Raw genomic sequence first — 19,569 nt, 5'->3', positions numbered from 1 at the left:
GAAATCACTGAAGGAGCAATAAAGAAATTTATTCACTGCAATTTCGCGTTCAAATAAACTTTACCCCTTAAAAAATTATTATTTTTAGGCCAGATTTGATGCCATTTTTAGGAGTGACTTAGTCCACTTTCATAAATAAGGGCACATATATTTCTATTACTATTTGCTCTTATTCCGATATTCAAACGATAAATGTGTGTAAATTTATTCAAAATTACAAAAAAGTTTTACATATCCTTATACATAATTATATAAATATCATTTAACTTTAAAAACTCCAAATAAGTTCTTCATTTCCTTAAAAAACATCTCATACACATTACCCTGAATGTGAAACAAACATCTTAAGCATATCTACCACCATTCATAATATCTTATGTTTAAAATAAATCATCAAATAATCATATAATCTTCAACACATCACAATCATAGCCAAAGATGATAACTTCCCCTTTTTCTGAGCACCATTTGGGTTATCTTCTAACTCATAAACGGAAGTTAGTAGCAAGTTGTATTCGCGAATAAAGAAATATTCATCTCTAATGGCAAATTACAGTTGGGTCTCTGGTGTAAGTTTACACATTAATATAACCCTAAATTGTAATTGCTATATGTGTTTATTAGGGTGACTCAAGTGTTTGTGGCACTATGTACTAGAAAAAAAAACTTAATTTTTGTTTGTATATTTAAAGAATACACTGGTTAGCAAAATTAAACTTTTTTTTTGTTGCCGAAACAAAATATACTTTTCTGAAGGTTTTTTTTCTGAAGTAAAAAAAAAAAGAGTGTGTGTACACATGTACACGCGACTGAAGTTATACTTCTCATTCAGTATATGTAAATGAATTTCATTTGATATTTTTAATTTCTATTATTAAGTAATTAATCCACACTTAGTTTTAGTGAACAATAAATTAATTCTTTCATCCTCCTTGAGTCCATGTAATTTTCAATTTATTCTGTGAAATTTACTCATGTTGTGCGGTTCAGACCGTACGGTATATGGTTAACGAAAGTAAATGAATTGCGCATGCAATATGGTAATTTTATGAGAATTGTGTGTGCTTCAGCACTAGTAGTAGCAATATGGAACTGGCAGGGTTGCTACAAAGCTCAAAAGTTAGCTGAGCTCAGTTCACAGCCCAGCTCAAATTTTGAGCTAGCTCACTTTTGAGCTATGTACCATAGCTCAGCTCATTTGAGCTGAGCTGAAAGTGAGCTGCGCTGATGGTTGAGCTGAGCTGTTGGGTAAGCTGAGCTGTCGGTGATCTGAGCTGTTGGGTGAGCTAAGGTAAAATGAGCTGAGCTGAGCTGTGATGGGTAAGGGGATACATTGATTTTTATTTGGAAAGTATAATGAAATATGAAGATATTTTAAACTTTTATAAAACACCATAGCTTAAGATGTTTGGTTCTAGTTATTAATGGAATTATTTTAACACATGGATATTTTTATAAATAAAACAGATAATTTTTCGTGATCTTTTTTCTTGGTTTTTTAATAGTAAATGTATTTCTATTTTTTTAGTAAAATATTTCTTTTTTTATCATAAAAAAAAATTCCGGTACAATCCGGTTTTTCGACTTTTTTCAAAATTCCGTTTGAAAGTTGGGGTACATTTTTTTTTCGAAAAATCCCCGAATCTTTGAACGCTCCTGGAAGCTAAACCGCTTGAGAGCAATTTTTGGGAGTGATGCCAAATGATAGCTTGTGTCATGGGCCTACGCTTTGCACATTATCAGATTTTTAAAAAATTGCCTTCCATGTTAAACCACCACATCATGCCTTTTTTTTCAGAATCGTGACTATTTTTTTTTTTACTTTTAAGTTCTCCCAGTTTGAGAACGCGTGGACCTACAGGGATGGGAGTTGTACCTAAATGTAGGTTAGAGTCCCCGCTACCTTTTGGCATCAAAAATTTTATTTTCATTTTCTTCAAATTCCGCGATATAGGCGTTGGAAGTTGGGGGCGCGAAAAAACTTCTGGGAGCTGAACGCTTATATTCTCAGCTACCCAATAGTGGTATAATCCGGTTTTTCGATTTTTTTCAAAATTCCGAGAAAATCGTGTTTTAAAGTAAGGGTAAAATTTTTTTCGAAAAATCCCCGAATCTTTGAACGCTACAGGAAGCTAAACCGTTTGAGAGCAATTTTTGGGAGTGATGCCAAATGATAGCTTGTGTCATGGGCCTACGCTTTGCACATTGTCAGATTTTTAAAAAATCGCCTTCCATGTTAAACCGCCACATCATGCCTATTTTTTCAGAATCGTGCCTATTTTTTTTTTTTACTTTTAAGTTCTCCCGGTTTGAGAACGCGTGGACCTACAGGGATGGGAGTTGTACCCAAATGTAGGTTAGAGTCCCCGCTACCTTTTGGTATCAAAAAATTTTTTTTCATTTTCTTCAAAACTCCGCGATATAGGCGTTCGAACGCTTTGATCTAGAAACAGGGGAGTGGTGCCATATGAAAGCTTATATTCTCAGCTACCCGATAGTGGTATAATCCGGTTTTTCGATTTTTTTCAAAAACCCGAGAAAATCGCCTTTGAAAGTTGGGGTAAAATTTTTTTTCGAAAAATCCCCGAATCTTTGAACGCTCCTAGAAGCTAAACCGCTTGAGAGCAATTTTTGGGAGTGATGCCAAATGATAGCTTGTGTCATGGGCCTACGCTTTGCACATTGTCAGATTTTTAAAAAATCGCCATCCATGTTAAACCGCCACATCATGCCTATTTTTTCAGAATCGTGCCTATTTTTTTTTTACTTTTAAGTTCTCCCGGTTTGAGAACGCGTGGACCTACAGGGATAAGAGTTGTACCCAAATGTAGGTTAGAGTCCCCGCTACCTTTTGGCATCAAAAATTTTTTTTTTCATTTTCTTCAAAATTCGCTCACTTTCAGCTCAGCTCACTTTCAGCTCAGCTCAAATGAGCTGAGCTATGGTACCTAGCTCAAAAGTGAGCTAGCTCAAATTTGAGCTGAGCTGTGAGCTGAGCTGAAATGTGAGCTTTTTGCAACCCTGGCAACTTGCCACATGGAAATTACCACATGCAACTTGTCACATGCAACTTCCCACATGCAACTTGCCACACGCAACTTGCCACATGCAACTTACCACACGCAACTTGCCACATGCAGCCTGCCACATGCAACTTGCCACATGCAACTTGCCACACGCAACGTGCCACATACAACTTGCCACATGCAACTTGCCACATGCAACTTGCCACATGCAACTTGCCACATACAACTTGCCACATGCAACTTGCCACATGAAACATGTAACTTGCAACGTGTTGTGTGTTTTATGTTTGCCGTACTGCGGCGTACTGCATTTTTAAATACTAAAGTACTGACTACTCTAAAGGTGAAACGACAGCCCTGCTACCCAGGGTGATCGCGTCATAATCCCTTTGACATTCTTGTTAGCTATCGTAATTTCCCCAAAAAATATAAAATACAAAAAAAAAATTTGAACCAAAAATGGTTTTCTAAGGCGGAGAAAATTAGTAACTGATTCTTGCAGAGGAGTTAAATACAAGCATTTTTTTACCATAGGAAGGGGGGGTCTATCTCCCCCGTTTAGGAGGGAGGGGCAATTTTCTAAAAAAGTAACTCAAAATAAAAAAAAAATTGTTTAAAAACGACGGCAACACCTACAGTTATGAGTGATACATTTTTCAAAATGCAGAATATTACACTTTATATTAGTTTTTAAATCAAGTTATTTTAATCAATACTTTTTGAAATAATCGATTTCAAAGTCAAATTTTGGGCAAAAAAAGTTGAAAATTAAACTTTCAAGGTCAAATATATATATGATGTGCACAGCTTAGGCCTGCCAGACCAAGATTTTCTTACTAAGCATGCTGAAAACTACCACTGTACGAATTTTCAGCCTTAAAAGAGCTACCTTAGTCAAATGTGCCACTAGCTCTTGGACTATTACCGTTAGACCTTATTCTTTTATATAAGGAAAATTGTTTGAGCATATTTAGTAACGGTTTTTTTAAGAACTATTTTCCACCTTTTTAAATCTGTTTAAATCTTTCCGATATCTTTTTTACTGCCCGAGATATCCTCAGTTGTTTGGTATTATTATATACATTTTACATATATGGTCATTATCTCCTTTATGATATATGAAGCCAAACCCACTTACTTCATTTTAAGATATCTCGGGCAATACAAAAGATATTGAAAAGATTTAAACAGGTATCGAAAGATGGAAAACAGTTCTTATACAAAAGAATAATAGTCTAAGAGCCCAGAGCAGATTTTGGGAGTTTTTGGATAACCGAAAATGAGTCATATGTATGTGTAGGTAATAGCGTCCTGATGAAGAATTCGAAAGTCTGGCAGGTTTATTTCACGGCATTCTATGGTTTATGGGGAGTTGAAAAATGCATTTTTTCCGATTTTTGTGTCGAGTATATATAACCACTTTAATTCATATAGAGCCGATAGAGGGCGATACCTTGAAAGCAAAAAGTTCGGTCCCAGACGTTTTATTCGCGGCATTACCCTTGCCAGACGTCCTTGAATATTCGCGAAATAGCGATTTTCATACAAAAGTCAGAATATTATTTTTTGCAAGATATATAACCGTCTGATGGTACCTATTAAAAAATCACCACTACCCCCTGATAGAAAATAAATTAGTGCCAGACGTTTTAACCACGGCATTACCCCCGCCAGACGTCCTTGAAGATTCGCGAAATGGCGATTTTCATACAAAAGTCAGAATATTATTTTTTGCAAGATATATAACCGTCTGGTGGTACCTATTAAAAAATCACCACTACCCCCTGATAGAAAATAAATTAGTGCCAGACGTTTTAACCACGGCATTACCCCCGCCAGACGTCCTTGAAGATTCGCGAAATGGCGATTTTCATACAAAAGTCAGAATATTATTTTTTGCAAGATATATAACCGTCTGATGGTACCTATTAAAAAATCACCACTACCCCCTGATAGAAAATAAATTAGTGCCAGACGTTTTAACCACGGCATTACCCCCGCCAGACGTCCTTGAAGAGTTCCGAAATAGCGACTTTTGTATGAAAATCGCTGTTTCGGGACTCTTCAAGGACGTCTGGCGGTGGTAATGCCGTGGTTAAAACGTCTGGCACTAATTTATTTTCTATCAGGGGGTAGTGGTGATTTTTTAATAGGTACCACCAGACGGTTATATATCTTGCAAAAAATAATATTCTGACTTTTGTATGAAAATCGCCATTTCGCGAATCTTCAAGGACGTCTGGCGGGGGTAATGCCGTGGTTAAAACGTCTGGCACTAATTTATTTTCTATCAGGGGGTAGTGGTGATTTTTTAATAGGTACCATCAGACGGTTATATATCTTGCAAAAAATAATATTCTGACTTTTGTATGAAAATCGCCATTTCGCGAATCTTCAAGGACGTCTGGCGGGGGTAATGCCGTGGTTAAAACGTCTGGCACTAATTTATTTTCTATCAGGGGGTAGTGGTGATTTTTTAATAGGTACCATCAGACGGTTATATATCTTGCAAAAAATAATATTCTGACTTTTGTATGAAAATCGCCACTTCGCGAATCTTCAATTACGTCTGGCGGGGGTAATGCCGTGGTTAAAACGTCTGGCACTAATTTATTTTCTATCAGGGGGTAGTGGTGATTTTTTAATAGGTACCACCAGACGGTTATATATCTTGCAAAAAATAATATTCTGACTTTTGTATGAAAATCGCCATTTCGCGAATCTTCAAGGACGTCTGGCGGGGGTAATGCCGTGGTTAAAACGTCTGGCACTAATTTATTTTCTATCAGGGGGTAGTGGTGATTTTTTAATAGGTACCACCAGACGGTTATATATCTTGCAAAAAATAATATTCTGACTTTTGTATGTAAATCGCCATTTCACGAATCTTCAAGGACGTCTGGCGGGGGTAATGCCGTGGTTAAAACGTCTGGCACTAATTTATTTTCTATCAGGGGGTAGTGGTGATTTTTTAATAGGTACCATCAGACGGTTATATATCTTGCAAAAAATAATATTCTGACTTTTGTATGAAAATCGCTATTTCACGAATATTCAAGGACGTCTGGCAAGGGTAATGCCGCGAATAAAACGTCTGGGACCAACTTTTTTGCAATCGAGGTATCGCCCTCTATCGGCTCTATATGAATTAAAGTGGTTATATACTCGACACAAAAATCGGAAAAAATGCATTTTTCAACTCCCCATAAACCATAGAATGCCGTGAAATAAACCTGCCAGACTTTCGAATTCTTCATCAGGACGCTATTACCTACACATACATATGACTCATTTTCGGTTATCCAAAAACTCCCAAAATCTGCTCTGGGCTCTCGGTCTATAAGGTCCGAAGAACTCAAAAAAAACTTTTTTTTTAATTTTCTAACGGTAATATCTCAAAAAGGGGGCTGATAAGTTGTTTCTGACTTCGGATCCGAAAACCTTCAGAAAAGTATATTTTTGTTTCAGCAACAAAACCCATGTAAACCAGTGATATTTATGACGTAGGTACCTACTTTAAACCCGAGTTTGACTAAACTTATTCAACAGAATATCTTAGCAAAGACAACTTCTGTGCTATGCATATGATCTAGTGATTATTATTATTTTTTTTTTTTTTCAATAAAAACCTGTAATGGAAAAAATCAAATAAAAACAAAGAACGTTCAAAATTGTTCTGAGAAAATTGAAGGATATTGAACTCGATTTTAAAATTAAAAAAAAAATGCAAAAATTGGACCACCCTATTTTATGCACAAATCTTTTAATGGTTTAGTTTAGTTTTTTTTACTGATTTGAATTATTTAGGTTTGTCCCCAATTTATGTATTACATCTAAGTCCTCGCAACTGAGTGGATGCTAAAGGCGTGTTGGTAATAACTTATTAGATACTAATAATAGGTATCCCATTCTAATTAATATGAAATGATAGCCAGTTAATCATATTTAATTAGTGTCATTAATTAAGATTTTATGAAGATGAATAGGGAGAAGAAAAATTGATTTTTAATAGTTTCTAAGTAGTGTTTTAAATGTACTAGACATGTTTATTTATGTACATAAATTTATGATTATAGTACGAGAGTTATTAACAAAAAAAAAAACAATACACCGCATAATTAAGCACCATTCAGGCATTTCTTTTTTCCAAAATATTTAATTTTGCTTTTATCAAATAAAACTTACCAATTTCATGAATTTCAAAACTATATTCAACATGCTTACATAGATTCTAGAAAATAAAAACCGAAAATATTAATATTTTTGTTGTTTTTGTTCATTTTAGGTGGCTTCATGGGTGACATCGCATTACCTGACCTCAATTACCGCACAACATTGGATCCAATTGTTGCTCGCACACCTGCCGCATCAACTCAAACTACAACAACAACTACAACCTCTGCGGCGACTTCTTCTTCATCATCATCATCTATTGTCGGCTGGAAGGCGGCAGATTCAAAGTTCAACAAAACCTTTCAACAGGAACTCGAACTTCTAAAACAAGAAGTCTACAACGAAGGACTCCAGGTGGAGGAAGAAGGACTAACCGATATAATTAGAAAGAAAACTAAACTGCCAAGCTCGAATAATGAGAACTTAAATGAGCGAAGCCGTAATGATCCAATTCTGGTGAGTAGAAGCAAGTAATAAAAAAATATTGGATAGGAAGAAATATTTTGCTCTCCTGCTAGCTATTTGTAAACCGTAGACAAGAAGAAGTAGTAATTGTTTTGGACTATGGTTACTTCTGCCTGCTTGCCTGCCTGCCTTTGGGTGGTGAATGTTCACCTGGAAAAAGTGAAAAACAATTTCATTGTTCGTAGAACTTTGTCAACACAAAAAAGGGAATCTCAGGTCACAGAGGCGAAAATGTTTTAAAAGGTATATAGTCGAGTTGAATATCACACGAACAGCAAGTTGAGGCTTAAGGCTGGAGGACAATGACAATGGTGCCAAACTTTAAACTATGTAGATGCAAAAACTTCATAAAGGACATCTTCTCGTCCTTTTCCTTTCTGGTCGTCATCATCGACAACGGCGACGACTACGTCCTTCTTTTGTCAAGGGAGAGATTTTGTACTTTCAAGCCTTCGTCCTATCAATTACTGCTGCTTATATTGGAAGTTCTTCTTTTTTTTTGCTTTGTTTTCCTATTTTGTTTCTCCTTATTTTTGCTGTCCAACCCCAAGCGTAATTTGACTCTTTTTTTTTTGTCATTCTTGTTGAGATTTTCGTTTGCCATCATCAGAGTTTGATAAAATGATGATTATTTTATCCTTCATTAGGCTTGTTTAATTAAAAGATTGTTAGGTTTGCGCACTCGTTAGGCTTTATCGCGAAGTTTAATGTTTTACTTTTTTTTTGTTGTTGCTGAAGCACATTGGTATTCGCGGTGGTTCGTTTGGCTTGTGTCCCCATTTCATCATAATTGAATTCAAAAATTGTTTGAAATTGTATAAGTTTTGCGTTTTACAGATGCTTTTGGTTTTGTTTCGGTAAAGAAGGCTTTTTGATTTGCAAATTAGTGCGGCAAAGGAAAAATGAAGTATTTTTCTAGGCTTTTAAAAGTACAGTATTGTTAAAATTTTGTTTCTATTTACAGATACATTTTAAGCTTAGTTTTTTTTTTAATCAATATGTTGAATATGAAGTACAATCAAATCCTGTGCAGGCACTTACGCGATGATTAATACTGTCGTTCTGTCGGCCAAATTAAATTCAACTTATGAATAAATACAAACCTTAAATGCGATGTTGTTAAGATGAAAAAAATAATAATTTGTCTGTAATTTAGGAGTCGAAAAAAATCGAACTGGAGATATGAATCCCGTAGATAACTGCTACCTAAAAATCTTTGAACCAAACTTGTCTAATTCGTTTGTCCACCCAAAATTTTCGTTTGTCCACCCTTCAAAAGAAAAAAATTAGAGCAAATTCTTTTTTTTTTAATAGGACCTCTAAAAAATGAAAAATCATCTAAAACGCTCAAATCCCCAAAAATTACTTTTTTCCTCAAAAATTCAAATTTTGTAGTTTGTCCACCTCGAGTTTCTTACCTATACATTTTTTGGGGATTTTAGAAAAAATGATTTTTCGTATGGTGGTTGGTATAAAAAAATTCTTTTTGGATTATCTCCTGAACGGAGAGTGGACAAACGATAATTTTGATATACGTTAAGAACTCCAGGTGGACAAACGACAGAAATTTGAATTTTTGAAAAAAAAACGTAATTTTTGGGGATTATAGGGGATTTTGAATTTTTCAGTACAAATTTTGTTTTTTTAAATATCTCAGGACAAACGATGATTTTTTTTTTTGTATTCATTTCTTGAGGTGGACTTTTGAGAATTTAGAAAAAATGATATTTTGTATTGAGTATTGGAGTTGCTTTAAAAAAATTCTTTTTGGAATATTTCCTAAACGGAGGTTGCACAAACAATAATTTTTGGTATACGTAAAGAACTCGAGGTGAAAAAAATTTGTTCTTTTGAGCGTCTTAGAAGATTTTTCATTTTTCAGACTATTAAAAAAAAAAAAGAATTAGCTCTTAAATTTTTTTTAAGGTTGGACAAACAAAAAATTTAAGTGAATAAACATGGAAAAACGGTGGAAAAATTAATTAGAAAAGTTTGGTTCCAAAATTTTGAGGTCGCAGTTCTGGCTTCACTGAGCTGAATCCCGCAATTCTGCTTGTCCGTCTATATATTTCTTGAGGCTTGAACTACAGCCTAAACTACTTTAGTGTTTTTCTTTACACTTGGGAAGTTCACAGTTTTGGATGATCACCTGAAGGGGAAATTGGATTGACATTTTTGGATTTTTAATAAAATATTGAAATGCTTTTTTTTGAAAAATCATTATTTTGAAAAATTCATAAATTTTGTTTAAATTTCATTACAAAGAGTGTTGATTAATGTTTTTTTAAAAATGGCATACCCATTTTTATTTTTTTTGAAAAATGTTAGAAAATTTGTTTTAGACCTATCTAATAAAAAAATATTTTTTAAAAAAACGGCTCTAAAAATTTTAATTTATTTTTTTTTATAAAAAATCATTTTTATCTATATATAAAAAAAATGACATAAATACTTCGTTTCGAGGTCAAAAGCATAAAAAACTTTTTTTTAATTTTGTAGGTACCTATGTACATACATTATCATGATAACCAAAGAAAAATCGATGTATGATTTTCTCTTAATTTTTTTTTACCATAAGAGCAAGTACGTGCAACCCAGTCGTATATTTATGTTGTATGTGTTTTATCATACAATGTTATTTGTATGTTCGTTTGTACTTGTAGCACTTACATACTTCAAAATCAAAAATTTATTAGTTTACTATTGATTTTATGTGTAAAGTTAATTCTTTTTTGTTCATCATTCAAAAAAATTTTAAATATAGTCTTATGTTGCATTATTTACATAAAATTATTCAGTCATACGATGCTTGCTTTTATTTTTTTTTTTTAGTTACATTTTCTCGAATTAATTTCAAAGTTTTATTTTAACCGGTCACTGTGGCGTATGTGTAACATTTTTTTCTTCTATATTTTTTTATTGCTTAGAACAAATTTTGATTTTGCTGAAAACCATTAAAGACCATTAATTTTTATAAAGTGAAAAAATGTTGAATATAAAGCGCTGATTCTTGTGAACTTAGCTAAGTTGATAGATAAACCAAAACCGTTTGTAAGAGGCTTTTTCTTAACAAAAAATTTTTTGGATCGCAACTTATTTGTTCATAAAACCTACGTTTACTTTATTTAGATCTCTATAATTTGATTTAATTTGACAATTTTACAATAATTTAGCCTAAATTGTTTCATGGTAATTTTAAAAAATCCTGCTTCTCCCGACCGGTATTTGACTTTTCTGTAAATATCCAAGACCATTTTAATGGCCAGTGTAATACTCCTGTTGTTTCGAAAACTGTGTCTTTATTTGAAAAAAAAAAAAACATTGCAACGTCAACGATAGCTGGACTCAACGTTAAAGGAATCAATTTATGCAGAATTAAATTATGCAAATATTCACACACACAATGTATGACAACGTTTACACACAGTTTTCTGTGCTAGGAACATCTTCATCCGTTTTTATTTGTTTTGCTTGAGAATATTTTATTCCCCAGAAGTAAGCCACATCTGTATAATCGCACTTCCTTGCATGTTGCATGAAATGATTTTCACATTGTAGGTGAGAATAATGTTATTCTCATGCAAAATCCATACACAAATTTACACAATTCTGCTATCCAAGTGCAAATACAATTTCGAACACTCATCAGTTCGTTTAATTCCATTTTTTTTTGTAAACCTACCTATTTTTTGTATGTCCATTAAAGTCTCGAAATTAAATTTTCTCCTTTTTCATTCTCATCCTTACAGTCAGCCAATGAGCCAGTTAAAGTCCATCCCTCAGCACCGTACGATTATTCGACAAAAAATTTAAAAAACCAAATCATTACCAGACAACCGACGAAGGAGAGCTCATATCCGGCGGAAACTGAAAATTTCGAACCGAAAATTTCGATTCGAGAAAAACCGATTACTGTGGACGAGTATCCTGGGAATACGATAACTAACAACAACAACAACAATAATGCACCTGGTAGTGACCTGCTGATGGGTGTAACGATGGAACAACTACGACAACAGCAGCTAACAGCTGAGGCAGAGAAATTGAATAAATCCTCCTCAACAGTGAATCATAGCATTCGAAATGTCGACCGTCGAAAGATCCAATCGAATACAAAAGACATTGAAGACGATTCGGGAAACAATTTTGTTTCGGAACGAAAGGTTATTATATTACCAACATCGATTCCAACATCGAGATCGACTTTGCCAAATGTTTACAGCAATGCCGGTGGCAATGGGGTGAAATTGGACGATGTAGAGTTCCTGCATGCTGAGGGTATTGTAAGGAGACGACATCGAAGAGGTAGAAAAAATCGGTAAGTCTTTCTTTTTTTATTTTTTGGTAGGATAGGGGGCGGGGTAAAAATTTATTGGGTGAAAAATATATATAGACTTTCGGACTTGGGAACTAAATCGAAAAGGTATTGGGTTTTCCTGAATAAAAACGCAGGTGCTCAAATTGAGTTAATAAGATGTTTTATTGAACGGTAACTCACTTAATAAGAGCAATCAATTAAGCGTGGCCTGATGGAAGGTGAGTGTGAATGGGTGTGAAAATGGAAGCATTTACACTCAAATTATGTTCGCCTTTTTTCGATGGGAATTTAATTATACCGCCTTATTTGGTACGTTCACATGGGCTACATGCAAGAACCTCATTTATAGTTAAGTAGTAAGCGTTTAAATATCGGCGGCGTTGGAGAAGGTGAGGTTGCTTATATTGATTATAAATGTGGATTGGTTGGATTTAAAAGTCTCATTATCAGTTTGGCTGAAGAACCAAACTTATTATCCGAAGAAATTATACTTTTTCAGCTCTGTGTCTACTGTTTAATTTTCAATGTATAGCTTCGAATTGACTTAATTTTTTTTATTTGGGAAAATAAAATCTTAATAACAGTTTTAATACATGGAATCTCGTTAACTTAAACATACGATAACTTGAACGATCCAATAACTTGAAAATCCTGTTTTTTAGAACTTTTTTTTATTGCTGTTTTTATAAGTTGAATAATTAAAATATTTGCAGCTCTATAACTTGAACAAATAAATTGAATTTAAACAGAAATTTTAATTTCGTCAATGTTGATTACTACGTTTTTAATTGTAGTCTGTGTCATTTACACTAATTTATAATAAAAAATCGAATTCATACGAAAGCTAAATTTAATTATCTACAAAAAGTTAAAAAATTTTATTATAGTAGTTATAGACAAAAACTCGAAAAGTAACAAAATGAGTCGAAAATTTCGTTGGTTACGAAAATGGTCATATGTCTGTAATTTATCCATAGACTGGTTCTTTTGTTTAGATTGGTCATTTATTACTGAAGATATAGCCCGAATAAGAAGTAAAGTATGCTTGAAAAAACGACAAAAAACAAAACTTTGAAAAATCATATGTCGAAAACCTATTTATAAACATTTTTTTAGATAATATTTTTGAGTGTCCATTAGTATTAATGATTAGAGATTGTCAAACGCTTTACTAGAGACGCAAATTAACTGTTTTTTCCTTTTTTAACGCGTCAATGCAATTTTCAGTAAACTCCATTAGAAAAATTCAAAGTAGAACGGCTTTTAATAAACCCTTACCTACATTAGGTACCTAATACAGTTATTGATTTAACATAGAAAAACATTAAGTTTCTCAAATGATAACCTCAAAGAGTTTCGGAATATCTGATAATTTTTTAAGAGGTCTACATTTGTCTTCTCTTTTAATAACCGATTTTTAAAGTTATTTCAAAAATTGCCAAGTAAACAATCAAAATTTTATTGATACGAATTTGAACCCAAACTTTAGAATTTGAACACTTTTACATCTCAATACTTTTTGTGCCAGCATAATTTCAACATAGGAGAACTTGGCTCTTTTTTTAACAGTAATGTTTTTGTTGTGATTTCACTACTTTTTGGTGAAAATGGGCGGTTGCCACGCCCCCTGGCTGAAATTGTAAAACTTTAAATTTTTTCCTTTGTATAAATTACCATCTCTACCATTCTACCAAATTTAAGGATTCTACGATAATCAGAAGTGCTCTATAATATTTGATGAAACTTCAGGGGAAATGGGCGGTTGCCACGCCCCTTGGCTGAAATTCTCAAATTTTAAATTTTTTTCTTTGTATAAACTACTAGCTCTACCATTCTACTAAATTTCAAGATTCTACGATAATCAGAAATGGGCTGATGCCACGCCCCCTTAATTGAAAATCTCAAATTTTCGATTTATTCCTTTGTATACACCACAAGTCCTATCACCGTGTCAAATTTCAAGTTTCTACGATATCGGGAAGTTCTCCATAATTTTGATGATCTGTCAGTGAGTCAGTTACGGTTTTTGCGATTTTTGAAGCCCTATATCTCAGAAACTACTCATCGTAGGAAGCTGAAATTTTGTGAGGTGTTTGGTTTTGACGAGCTCAACAAATGTAGTGAGTTTGAAATTTCTAGCATCTTTGGTGTGGAAGTTAGAGGGGGGTCGAAAATGGCCTGAGTTGTTTCCTGTAAATAAGGGTGTAGTGCCAAAGTTGCTAGAGAACTTGGCTGGGCACTACCGTGCCCCTTGATATATTTTTTTCCCTCAACTCTCATATTCATTATAATTAATATGAGCCGAATAAAACAGAAAAGAAGAAACAAAAACGTACCACCATCCTTTCAATATTGAAATGATAATTCCCATAGTGTCGCATCTAGATTTCAATAACTGTATTGACAATTAAAAGCGGGAAACAAAAAAAAAAAAAAAATATATATTTATTAAAATCTCCCCTCGAGTGGATTTTGTGGACGGATTTGATTTACTAACTGTTTGGTATTTAAGCTCCCGTTCAAAAAGCCATTCACTTATATTTTATATTTTTTTATATAAATTAAAAAACGAGATTGATACTCTTGTTTAATCAACAGTTTTCTCAATCAAATTAAAAATATCTGAAATAAAAAACATATTTTTCAAACTTTAAACTAAAAAAAAATTAATACCTGAACTATGTACCTGAAATAAAACTTTAAACTTTTTATAAAAAAAATAACAAAAAATTTATTTCAATTTCCTCATTTTCCTCATCCATCCCAAACAGCCGTAGTTCAGAAACAACACGTGAATATAATGCTCGACTGGAAAAACTTAAAGCAGAGCTAAATCGTCCCGTTTTGACTGCCGACGATAATCCCAAACTTCACAAACGAATTCACAACAAACATACAGAATCAGTTCCAACTGAATGGCTATCAGCTACCGAGTCCCTTGCTTCAATAGCCGCCAAACCTACAAGTGATACATCTCTCCTGGAGTCAGTACCACCACCCCATCCCTCCCATTCACCCCATCATCACCCGTCACCATCATCAACTCCACCAATTCAACCTGCAGTTGTAGGAGGAGTTGGAGCTAGAGCTGCTTCATCAGTACCAGTAGCAGCAGAATCAGCTTCAGCAGCTGTGCCGACAAAGTCTCATCACAAATTCATAACTGCTAAAAGTTTTAATTATTCGTCTGAAAACATGGATGAACTGGAAATCCTTTCGAAAAGGAAATCAACGATGGACGCAATCAATGCCGAAGTGAACACATCTCTTGAAATGCAATTACGAAATGAGGAGTAAGTTTTCAATTTGCCATTTATATTTTTTTTTTCTTATTTTATTTTTTTTTTTCCAAAAAGATCTACTATATTTTTCAATATTTTATCATATAACATTTTTTGGGTTTATTTTGAGAATGGGCATCCGAGGATTATTCGAATTCTGTTGAATGGGTGTGTAAAAGGGATAAGAATTAATTTCAGTTTTTGGAAAAAGTTTTATGAATTTAAAACCAAAAAAATATTTAAACAACAAAAAAAAAAAAAATATGAAATTGCATCAAATCCGTTAGTCTGACTTTGGGAAAGAACTTTGTTCATTTTTGGATGCAGAGTTAGGTTACAAAAAGTACAGTGAAATCACTCTTTTGTGATTTCACCCCAATAAAAAGTTACATGCCTTTTCTGCTATTGGAACAGTAGAATGGGTTTTTTGGTTTATTCTATAGAAAAATTGAATTTATCACATTCCGCTAACTTTTCAAAAAAAATTGCAAATTTCAAAAAGCGTATTAATCTTTGAGGTGGAAAAAAGAAATGTTTGAAATCAGCTTTTTGAATATTTTTGAATTTCATATAAAATATATTTTTATCTCAGAAATTGATTCTGTTTGACTTTATATAAGCTTGTTCCAATATTAGAGGTTCTACTGTATTGTTTTCGAATTTAAAATTGTTATTTTGAAGTTTTTTCTGTAAACCAAACATAAGTCGGGTGATGACCTGGATGCTATCCAAAACCAGTTGCAATAAAAGTATCTTCTCGTATTTCTCCCATTAAGGCAATGAGTGCTGAAATAATTCTCCCATGTGGTTTTGTTTTCATTTTTACTATGTAAACTATCTGAAATTTTTTGTTTTTATTATTTTTGTTTGCATATTAATGAGTGTATGTATAGCCTCAAGGGTTTTTTTATCTAGTAAAATAATAATAAGAACAACCACGAGAAATTGACCGGGAAAGTTTTATCTCAGGTTGCAAACGACAAATGCGAGAAACATTTAGACTCGTACGTTTTTTGTAGAACCGAAAACTTTTGCTTTACCGATCCAAAATATTTCTCTAAAATCCAAATCTGGGTAGATCATTTGATTACATATTGATTATTTCTGCATGTTTCGTTTTTTTTTTTTTTTTATGAATTTGAAGCCAAGATGAGAGTTTGACTTTCACTTACTTTCTAACATCGGTGTTATTTGAAGACATAGTACACTTGTTTTTATGCTCTTATTGACAGATAAATTCATTTAAGCAGGAATTTTATCGCTATACCTATTTGTATTTATAAGCAATTTAATGAACTATTGAAAAATTGCACCTCTGGTGTTCTCTGAAGTTCTTATTTTAGTTCACAGTACATTAGGTTAGGGAAGGATAAAGTAGCAGTTGGAAAAAGACAAGACTCACTTAGAACCATTAAAGTGAGTGTTTCAAAAGCATTTATATAAATATTTTATTTTCAAATCGAAAATAAAATTAAAAAAAAAATTTTTTTTAATTTCTTGTAACATCAAATCTTCGAAAACGTGACATTGATTTTTTTTTTTTTTTTAATTATGTTTTAAGGTATTGATAAATTGCCACAAAATGGCATATGAACTTTATTTTAAAATTTGTTTTTCAAAAAAAAATATGTATATATTTAAAAAAATAAAAAGCTCTAACGATTTTGAAATTATGCTTTTTTTAAAAATACATTATACTAAAAAAAAAAAATAAATTACTTTTTTGGAGACCAAATTGAAACAAAATTTTTTTTTATTATAATACATTTACCAAATTTGTAAAGGTATTAAAAGTTTATATAAAACTAAGCTACTTCAACTCTAAGAGCAAGTTTTTGTAACCCAATCGTGTATTTTATTTTCACTAAGTTGGGACAATGTTGAGGTGAAATCGATTTTTACTTGGATAAGTTTCCAAACCATCTCTTCATTTGAACCAAATCGTTTACCACGGACTTTGTTTTTTAGTAAGAAAACAGTTAGTAGTAGTCACCAGTGGCGTATTGAGGGGGGGGGGGGGGCTTAGGGGGCTCAAGTCCCCCCAAGCCTTCCAGATCATGTTATTTTTTACCTAATTTCATTGTAATGCATATGCTTGACTGAAACTTGTTCGTAAATCTTATAATTTTAGAGGCAGCTCAGATGCTCGAGCCCCCTCCAAATTCTAAAACGGCTATTTGTGTTTGTTTGAGTAAGAGCCTTAGCTGTAGCTGGGGGTTGGGTGGTTTTTTCGGATTTAAGTCCAATTCGAAATTCTTCAGATCACTTTTTAGTATAATACGTACGTCGAATAACAACACCGTTTAATTTTGCAAAAGTTCTTATGCAATCTCAATAAACACTTTTTTCAAAAATTACATACATACTTCTCAAAGCTATTGGAAATAGAAATACATATTTGATATCTCAAAATCTTAGTGGTCAACATATGCACATATGTAATGGTTTCTTTCAGCAAATGCCAGTTTGGACTTCGAATTCGGATTAAAAAAGAAACATATTACGAAAAAAAATATATACATATTTCGAATTAAACATCTAAAATAATTTAATGCAAAATTAGTTTCTAGACTTTCACTTTCTGCATTTTTCACTCATTTAGATTTTCTGATCGAATTCAATTCACATTATTTCGGTTTGTAAATTTGGTGACTTTTTCAATGAATCTATAATTTTTGGACAAAATATTATCATAACTTATTTGTGTCTCCTTATTTTTACTTGCGATATAGGTACTATAGGGCAAGTTTAGGATTCGTAAAAAAAATCGAACTCGAGATAACAATTTTACATGACATTACGATGATGGAGAATGCCAAAAAAGTGGGTCCGGCAATTCTGTCTGTCTGTCTGTCTGTCTGTGTGTCTGTCTCTATCTGGAGCTGCAGCCTAAACGAGTGAATGGATTTTCTTCAAACTTGGTAGTTAGCAGTTTTTGGTGATTCCCTAGAGGGGAAATTGAATTTTTTTTTTATGACCAAAACTAACGGTACCTGCCATATAACGGAAATAGAAAAGTTAATTTTTTTCAAAAACGGCTCTAACGATTTTGATTAAAATTTTCGTGTGTAGTACTACACATAAGGGCCAACTTTTCAAAAAAAAAAAATATTTTTTGTACCGTTATTAACGGTACCTGTCATAGAACGGTTTTTTTCGTTTCTGAATATCTCGTACAACATTAACCCGATTTAAATGAAAATTTTTACACAAAAGTGTGTAAGTAAAGATAATATTAAAATTTTAGAAAATTTTCAAAAAACGCATTTTTGGTTTTTTAAAAAATATTTCAAAAAAATTTTTTTTTGAAAAATCAATTTTTTGAAAACGGATCAATGAAAAATTTTGAAATTTAGTTTTTATGTGTAAATTAATTATTTCTTCACAATAACATACCAACTTTTTTTTTGAAAAATGTTAAAAAATTTTTATATACAAAAAATAATTTTTTTAAAAAACGGCTCCTACAATTTTCGAAAATTTTTTTCTAAAAATACCTTTTTATACGAGAAATAAAATGGCATATTTGTTTTTTATTTTAAGATAATTTAAAACGGAGTTTAATTAATTATAAAAACAGATTTAATTTTTTTATACTACTTATGAAATTTCTTCAAAATATCAAATTTTAAATTTCTTGAATAAAAAGCTTTAACATTATAGTTACTTTAAGCATAAGAGCAAGTACGTGCGACCCCAGTCGTGCAATTTATTTCTTTTGAATTCTTTTCCATTAAAATTGCCGATAAAATTGCATCATCCAGCAGTAATAATTTAACAGTAGTAATGACAGTTCGAAGCAATTTCGAAGTTTTTGAAATTGATCCAAATGAAGAATATGATATTTTATTTCACGTGAAATTTAAAAGTGATTTCAATTCACTTTTGGTCGAATTGCGGAACATGGGCGTTTATATCGAAAATGGTGTTTGTCACACAATAACTTTGAAAACAGGAGACAGTAGTACGAAGCTATCGACGTCGTATGCAGTTAAATGCTACTATACCACTTTCAGTATCGCAGCACAGCGCTTCACTCTCGATCAAAGGTGAATAAATTAGAGAGAAAAATTTTTCGTACCCCTCTAAAAAATTTTTGAAAACTTTTCTAGCAATCTCCAAATTTTTTTCTGGATACGCCACTGGTAGTCACTAGAAGCTAATTTAAGAGAATAAGGTGGGAAGCATAGCCATAGCATAAGTCGCTACTGATGTTGTTTTCCAGCTGTCAAGTAATTAACAACTGGATTGCAGAGCGGTGGGTTACTTCTTAAACAATTGTCATAAATATCGATGAAAAAATGTG

General features: G+C 32.7%; 1 protein-coding gene across 1 annotated transcript in view; it reads left to right on the top strand.

The window, feature by feature from the left end:
• The window catches only part of LOC129917020 (dorsal-ventral patterning protein tolloid), a 125,470-nt gene that overhangs the window by 86,442 nt on the left and 19,459 nt on the right, over positions 1-19,569 (top strand). Inside the window, exons 3-5 of the mRNA XM_055997323.1 lie at positions 7,312-7,655; positions 11,414-11,982; positions 14,754-15,275. Of these exons, the coding sequence (XP_055853298.1) occupies positions 7,312-7,655; positions 11,414-11,982; positions 14,754-15,275 (1,435 nt within the window). The remainder of the gene's footprint in view (positions 1-7,311; positions 7,656-11,413; positions 11,983-14,753; positions 15,276-19,569) is intronic.

The sequence above is a fragment of the Episyrphus balteatus genome, chromosome 3, assembly GCF_945859705.1.
Source record: "Episyrphus balteatus chromosome 3, idEpiBalt1.1, whole genome shotgun sequence".
Classification (NCBI taxonomy): Eukaryota; Metazoa; Arthropoda; class Insecta; order Diptera; family Syrphidae; genus Episyrphus; species Episyrphus balteatus.
The sequence above is the reverse complement of the archived record's forward strand: the minus strand, read 5'-3'. Positions and strand labels throughout refer to the sequence as shown.